We start from the raw sequence: 8,415 nt of genomic DNA on the forward strand, positions 1-8,415 counted from the left end.
AGCCTGCAGTAAGCGGAGGACACCAGGCTATACCCTGGATGCCTAGCATCCTGCTGCTCTCCCATACTGACCAGAATGGAGGCAGCATTAGGTAACAACGTATCTTGTAGTTCTGTTGGAGCTAAATTCCTCCTTGTTGTAGGAACTTTCAGCTAGCAGGAACCAGAATGGCAAACTGAACCAGTGTCACTACAACTCCACTAGCCAACGACCCTGGGGGGCAGACCTCTGCAGGAGTGTCGTTAGGTTGTAACATATTTGATACTATTTTGCCTGTCTCTAACCCTCTTGCATGATCAGAAAGCTTGGTGGAATGACCACCTATTATCACGTGGGGCAGGTCCAATAAAATAAGCTCTACGAGTCAGGTTCTATCCTTTACACCCCTATTTGTGCTAGAATAATTTACGTGATAACAGGTGGATCAGAATTCTACAGCCTAAAATACTCAAAGGCGAAAAAGGCATGCTACAGAAATAAAAGGAGATCGCCTAAGACTCAGAGACACCACCATGATGTTCTTACCATAAGATCGTACATAGAAACTACACTGTAAGAAAAATCCTAGTGGATACAATAAACTCAGTCAACATGGGTAAGTTGAACCCGGAACGAACGGTGCTAAAGAGTCAGAGTACACAGGTAATCTTCATCGTTAATTGTTTGAATTTCATGAAACTAACGTGGCATGTCTCGCTTTGTCCTACGATTACATGATAGGAAGAAGATCAAATCTAGCAACTGGCAAACCAGAATGAGCGTCCTGCTGGAACTTTCAGAGCTCGCAAAGAAACAATCGAAATATAAGAACCGCGACACAACAACATCAATCAACACGCAGTCCGCCAGGCGCTTGGATGCTGATTTCAATGGTCACCCTCATAGGGTAGCAGCTCATAGGGAGCTTTTAAAACGAGTTTCATACCTAGTCTACATCTCGGGAAAAAATTCTGAAATAAAGCAAAATACAAAGGGCCAATTCGCCAAGCACTCATAAAAAAGAGTACAAACAGGCGAGAAGAGAGGCCCTCCTAACAGGATTATCTCCTGGGCAGCAGCTACAGCAGCTTTTCTACCTTGCTATGTATGACCTTGTCTTGCACGAACTAGCTCTGGCTCAGGAATATCAGCCGCCTCAGCAGCATTTTAGGGGAGCTGACCTCACCAGCAGAATTTTCGGGTGGCTGACCCAACCAGCAGCATTTTCGGGGAGCTGACCTCATCAGCACCCAGAACCAGGTCCACAACACGCTGAGATCTAGTAGAATAAGGAAGTCTTGACCAGTTGTCTCCTCTTAACTTCCAGGTTCCAGAGGGAGCAGGAGGAACCAGAAATGGAAATCCAGGAAGCAGGAAGCAGGATGTAGGAAGAAGCAGAGGCGAAAATTGAGGAGGCAGGAAACATGAAACTGAAAGCAGTCAGCAGACACCAGAACGACAACCAGGATTAGTTGTCGCAGCAACCCTTTCGCCAGCAACCTAGGCAACCAGAATCTAGCAGCAAATCAGATGGAGGGCAGCACCCAGAGTGAACCAGACTTCTGCATAACCAATTTTAAGGAGCCATCAGCCAAAGGGAGCAGAACAAGGGAACCCTAGTACCACCTCTGATGTGCGAACCAGAACCAGGGGAACCCTGGTACCACCATTGTCGTCTCGTCTGAAACAAGAAGAACCCTGGTTTTCATACCTAGTCTCAGTACCTGATTCCGCACCTGGACCCAACACTTTGTCCTTGTATCTGGTCCTCGCGCCTGGTCCCAGCACCTGGTCCCCATACTTGTCGGCAACCAAGGCTTCAGTTAACGTCATACTGGTACCCAGAATATTATCTCAATAAGTCTATGCATCCTGCACAAACCAGGTACATGTCACATGAAAACCTGTTTCTTGCACTTGTTATAGCTTTTTGTAAATTGTTTTCTTATTTTTAGTCTCATCATATCCATGTGATAACTTACTACCCCCTGAAAGCCTATATGAGAAAGCTAGAGCTATTAGGAGAAATGACCAATGACCAATTGAATCACGCGCCTATGTGCTCACAACCTGAAGTTGGGACCTCGAATGACCGTTAAGTCACAAACCATGGTAGACTTTGCATCTGACTTTAGTCCAGCACCCCAGACCCAAGTGGATGAAAACATCAGGGACCTAAAAGGGAAATAGGAACCAGAGTTGTACATGGCACACTAGTGAAATCTCCAATAAGAGGGACATGAGTAGGCCTGGTACCCAGGTCCCCGCGAGGGGACCAGGAGGGAACCTGATCGTCCAAGCTTGCGCGACCACGAGAGTCGAGCACTGAAAATATCTCAAACTGGCGGGTCCCAGGTCGGGGGCCGAACACGGAGGCAGACGTCCTCACACCTGGGGGTAGCATTCAAGCTAGGTATCTTATCACTTATGCTTTTCATTCATGTGCTGAAACCATTGGTAAACAAAGAACAGGAAGATTCATATCCATATGTCACTCTTAAAGTAATTCGTAACTTTGTAATCTTGTTACCCTGTTTATATTTTGAATAATTACTGCCTTGAGCATCAGAGGGTCGTTGGCTATACCATCTGCCAGCCCTAGCAGAACTATTTCTTGCAGGACCGTCACAAAATCTCCCTGGCAGCAAGAGTGGTTACTCAGGCTCCAGAACCTGCCACTCCTTCCCTAGATCAAGTCGCTCCTCCTTCAGCACATGACGCAGAATTCAAAATACAGGTGCAGAATGCAGGACGCAGAATGCAGAGCGTAGAACGCAGAAAGCAGAACGCTCCCTGTAGTAAATTTTCGGCCTGCAGAAATAGCCTTCCTGCGTGCAGATCAGGCCACCCAACCAGCAGGACAGGTCGCTCCGCCAGCAGCTTGCAGGACATGAATCAATGGCTTAGGGGCAATTTAATCAACGTACCGCTAAAAGCTCCTAGCACCCTGAATATATAGGAGACATGTAGCATCCAGAATGTTGCAGAACACATCCTTGCATCAACTTCCCAAAGTGAAAAATCACAGCAACACATGCTGCCACCAACCTGGTTTCCTAGGAACTAGAACACGAAATAACAAGTGACAAGCAGAAATGACATTACCCTCAGCAAGAAAGTAAAAAGCAAGCATGAGTCCCATACTATTTTGCATGCCATCCACAGCAAAGCCGTGAAAGTCATGCAGGGGGCAGAGACTACATCCCCCATATGGCAGCTAGAAGCCAACAGTCCATCGAGCAAGCTTGGTCAAACAACAAACCCGTTGTCGGGAAACTGAAATGATAGCAAAAAGAAAGAGCCACAATAGCTGAACTAAGAAGTTCTTACATACACATGACATTGTACAAGCAATCAGCAGCAAGGACATATGATAAAAACGACAAAATCAGGACCATCGTAGTAGGGGACCTAGTGCTACGAAGGGTATTTGAAAATATCAAAAATCACAAGGCTGAAAAATTTGTTTACAAGCGGAAAGGACAATGACAAGTCGAAAGCGCCAGGTAATAGGGCGTACAGATTGATGGCCTTGCAAGGTCAAATCTTGTATAATCCCTGACAGTACTTTATCTGACATGGTGCTGAGACTTAGTATGCAGAGGACATTTTGACAATCCATGAAGCGAAAACCTTTTTACTAATATCTTTTGTTTTATCGTGTCCTTTTTGAGTTTCAAAATTTGTTTTTATGTTTTTTATTTATTCCTCTTTATTTAAAACAAGGTATTTTCTAAAAACTCAAGTGCTACACGCTGTGGCTTCCTGGATTCAGATGTTGCCCTGGAACACCATGAGATAGCACCAGGTGATTTGTACTATTTGGTTATCTTTTATGTTTCATGGAAGAAAAGCTTTGTGTTCTGATATCAGTGTCCATTTTGAGGGTCTAGCACCTGCCATGTGGGCAATGAGACGTTGCTAAGTCAGCCACATGGAGGGCGTACGGTCTGGAGGTAGCAAGGCATGGCGATACTAAGACCACCTACACCTCACCGTTAATCCCAGATAAAACCGTAGTTACGATGTGGGTACTAAAATCCCGGGGCCATATACTTAGGTGCATGCACGAAAATACAAACGCTGGAACCACAAGGGACGCAACACCCCCTGTTAACCGGAAAAGGACAATGAGAGGTACGCTTTAATTAGCTATCCTATTGATAAAATATCTTAGGGTAAAATATTTTATCAAACACTTGCAAACGTGGTCAGGGACTATGTGCCTGGTACCAGGGCAGTCTCCTGGGAAATCATAAAGTGGGTACTAAACCACAGACAAAGACAAACGAAATGACAGAGACAGAGCATATAGTTATGGTTAAAATTGCATTCTCGACATATGATAGTTTACAGCATATCTAATCATCATGTAGTCTGCATCATACATTAGAGAGTCCATGCATATACATGCATTGCACTACTAACATTTTGCAGGTATCACCTACATAATAAGTGCACAGCAAACTTGTGTCGAATGTTCCGACCACCAGATTTACCCTTGGTGACCAGATAACAAAACGGTAAGGGCAGGTGGAAAGTGCTTCCCAGTCGACTTTCTAGTTCCCGAGCCAGTAAATCCGATTTCCAAATTCAGCCGTCGGCTCCCAAAGATCGCTTTTCTCGGTTCCCAGTCGGTCACCGTCTGGATCCCAGCATCTGCCACCTGGTCCCTAGTGTCAGGAATCTGCTCCCCGGCATCCGCCAACAGGATTTCAGCGACGGTAATCCTGGTCCCAGATCGCCCGCCTCTGTCCCGCGGCGCTTGATCGCTGTTCCCAGTCGGCCGCCTTGTTCCATAGAATCGGTAGTCAATTCCCGGACGTCGTAAATCGGTTCCCAGCATCAGCCATCTGGTTCCTACCACCAGCCGTCAGGACCCCAACGTCAGCCATCAAGTTCCTAGCGTCCACCAGATATTTCGAGCATCGTCCAGCAGAAATCCGCCTGGAGTCCGCTTGCTAAAAAGTCTGCTAATAGAAATCCACGGGTCTACATCAGCTTACATCTACTTCCCGATCAGCAGAACCAAGGAGAGCCAGAAATCAGTCTGTAGGGAAAACAGAGTATGATTAAGCAGAATCGAGCAGATCAGGGTACCAGAATTCTTGGTACAAAGTAGCAATGCAGAATTATCTCAAGTATATCTAGTAGGAGTCAAATCCAAGAAGCGACCCGACTTGCTCTCAAATAGACCAATGAGACTACTCCATCAAAGCTTGGCAAAGATCTATTCCAAAAAGTTTCAGTGATCATCATCACGATGAGGTTAGCTGCAGCTCCTTCCAGCAGAATAGCAGCATAATCCAGAAGGATAGCAACAGTTTACCGGTAGCAGAGTGATGACAGTAGGCAGAGTTTGAAGAGTTAATTTCCCTCCTCAACGAAGCTGAGAAGCGAAATTGGGGACAATTGTTAGGACCAAAATTACACTATTTGTCCTGGGCTACGTGGCATGAGATAAGTGGATAATTAATATGCAATGGACCCATGACATACATGGGGAGTCGGGCCCACGGACCGAAGGAAGAAGAATTCGACTTGGACCAGGATACTAATAAGATCTCGGGTGAAATAAGGAAGTCCAAATTGTTATGTAATTACGAAGACTTAGGGAACAAGTAAGGAACCCTAGATGCAAGAGCTTCCCTATATAAGGGGCATAAACACAAGACCAAAACGGGATCCATTAATCAACGACCTACGATAACCACACACCGACAAGAGATCCGTCATCTCACCATTCACCACAAAATCCCATCACATGCAGTATGGGCCATTCATGCGCCATATGACTATCATTATCATCATCCTATCACCATGGAAACTACGTAAACACAATTCCTTAATGATGAGGTAATGATTATCAATCATTATCATATCAATTACTACACCATGAATACCATGCTACAAAGTAACCTACGTACAAATAGAACAACCCATAAATAACCCTGACATCCGGTAATACTCCGTCTATCTCTTTTACGCACCAGACAGATTATTCTTCATCAGATCCAGACCGTTGTATTTTGTACTTGTACTCCGATTATTACATAGTGGACTATTGGCGGGATTCTGACTCCCCCCGCGGTTGTTTTCCACATCGGGTTTTCCGCGTCGCCAAAATCTCTTGTGTCATTATTCCCTTCTTTCGTCCTTACTTTATTCATATCGTTAGTCTGTCTTAATTACGTACATAATCCGTCACAAATCACATATAATTTAACCCCCCGATACGAGGCTAAAAGGAGAAGGTCACTTTAACCCTAATTGGTAGAAATTTACCAAAACATTCTTCTATATGGAATAAAACCATTAATATCCATTATTTCTGAAATCTCTACTCACCATATTGTGCTCCAAAAATACAATTCCCAACAACTCTGAACCTATTATACTTGTTAATCCCGCAATCCTGACAAATTAAACCCCGTAGCAACGAAACTTAAATTAATTTACCATCTACAAAGAAACAAAATTATCAACCGAAAACTAAACTTCAAAAACAAACAATAAAGTTTGTGGTTTAGCCATGTCTAACATTCAGGGATATATATAACAAAAAGGTTGGATGTCTTACAACAAATGGTGTATTCTTACCACCAAAACAAGCAACAATGGTACATTAAATAACCAATAAAGGATTTCAACAGGAAGCTCACTTAAAGGCATTTTTTTTTTTGCACATAAGAGGAATTCGTAGTTGTTGAATCTTATTGATTAGATGACATCCATCTATCTAACCATTTATATTTTTTCATCCACAACATTTTTTCCACTCAAGATTTTTATCACACCTCCCCATCTATAAATAAAATTAATTGTGTAATTAGATTACGTAATTACAAGGTATAATTAATGGGAAGACGAATAGTGATTTTTTTTTTGGTGAAATATAAGAATTTCCATTAAACTGGCCATAACAAAAGAGTTACAAATACACCGTTTTGGTTACAAACTCAATTTCAGATCCCCATAAGAGTTCTACATATACAATTTAACACTTTTTAACCAAGTTACATTTAATCTGTCCACACATGGAATAAGCCGTGCTATTACTCATATTTCACCTCCATAATAATATCAGACACTAGAGCTGGGACACTAGAGTTGGCCTGAGTAAGCATCCATTCACTCTAGCTTTGTTCCTCTACAACCAGATGAGATAGTAGGCTGCCATAACAGCACACAAAAGCACACCCGTCTTCAACTTAGAGTGTTGCCTTGTCCCTATCAACTGTAAGAGATTAGTTGCAGGTAGGGGAACACCCAACAGTTTGGCTAAGTTATCAAAAATCTTCCTGGTATACTCGAAACAGGTGAGCATGATTTTCTGTTCCTCTGCCATAGATCAAGCAGGCACCATCAGTACCAATTCCTAGTGCAAGAAGCTTCTCCTTAAGCAAGAGAGCCTCCCTAGAAACAAGCCATCCTATGAATTAATGCTTAGGAATACACCAAGAGTTCCAGACCTGCTTGTGTCAATGCACAGTCTGAAACTTTAATCTGATCAGTTCATAACCACTTTGGATTGTATAACCCTTAGTATCCAAAGTCCATTGCCCATTATGGTAACCAACAACTAACTTGTCTTTAATTTTGCAAATAAATTTCCACCCCGAGTCGGATGTAATCTTCCCAACTTTGTCCTTTCAAGTAGACTTGGTTTACCCACTTCACCCATAACCTATCTGGATTATAGTAGATCCACCAGACCAATTTGCCCAATGCTGCAATATTCTAAGTATGGCTATCCCTTAAGCCCAAACCTCCTTCTGTCTTAGGGGAATATACTTTCTCCCAACTTACCCTTGGGGCTCTAAGATAATCAACCCCTCCATCCCACAGGTAATTCCTGCAGATGGAATTGATTTTGTTAAGCACTCCTTTTGGGATGACAAAAATATTAACCCAGTAGTTGTAAAGTGCAGTCAATACAGATGTTACTAATACCAATCTACCAGAGTAAGAGAGTTTATTAGTCCCAAAACTTCTAATCCTGCTTACCAACTTCTCCACCAGAATACTACAGTCTGAGTTTGTCATTCTTCCACAAGTAATAGGTACCCCAAGGTATCTGAATGGTAAATGACCCTCCTGGAATCCAGAGATCTCTAGAATATCCTTCTTAATCCAGCTTGAAACTCCATTAAAATAGGCATTAGTCTTGGAAGAATTCATTTGGAGCCCAGAGGTATGAGAAAAAGTTGAGAAAGATCTTAAGAGAACCATTATAGATGCCACATCTCCCTTGCTAAAGAGCAAAGGTCATCAGCAAACACTAGATGTGACAGTTTCAAAGGACTGCAAAGAGGGTGATATTTGAAAGGCAGAGTTACAGTAGTATGGTCCAAAATCCTACTAAAATACTCCATAGCAATAGTAAATAAGAGATGAGACAGAGGATCACTCTGTCTCAGTCCTTTGGCCTCTTTG

At 43.1% G+C, this 8,415-nt stretch overlaps 1 protein-coding gene across 1 annotated transcript; it reads right to left on the reverse strand.

The window, feature by feature from the left end:
- Nucleotides 1-4,987: 4,987 nt before the first annotated feature.
- LOC141653416 (uncharacterized) lies at nt 4,988-8,211 on the reverse strand. Its single transcript, XM_074461177.1, has 2 exons — nt 7,789-8,211; nt 4,988-5,029 (listed from the first exon to the last, which is right to left on the reverse strand). Exons 1-2 carry the CDS (start codon nt 8,209-8,211, stop codon nt 4,988-4,990), a joined length of 465 nt encoding a protein of 154 aa, XP_074317278.1.
- Between the last annotated feature and the right edge of the window lie 204 nt (nt 8,212-8,415).

The sequence above is a fragment of the Silene latifolia genome, chromosome 1 (genome assembly GCF_048544455.1).
Source record: "Silene latifolia isolate original U9 population chromosome 1, ASM4854445v1, whole genome shotgun sequence".
Classification (NCBI taxonomy): domain Eukaryota; kingdom Viridiplantae; phylum Streptophyta; class Magnoliopsida; order Caryophyllales; family Caryophyllaceae; genus Silene; species Silene latifolia.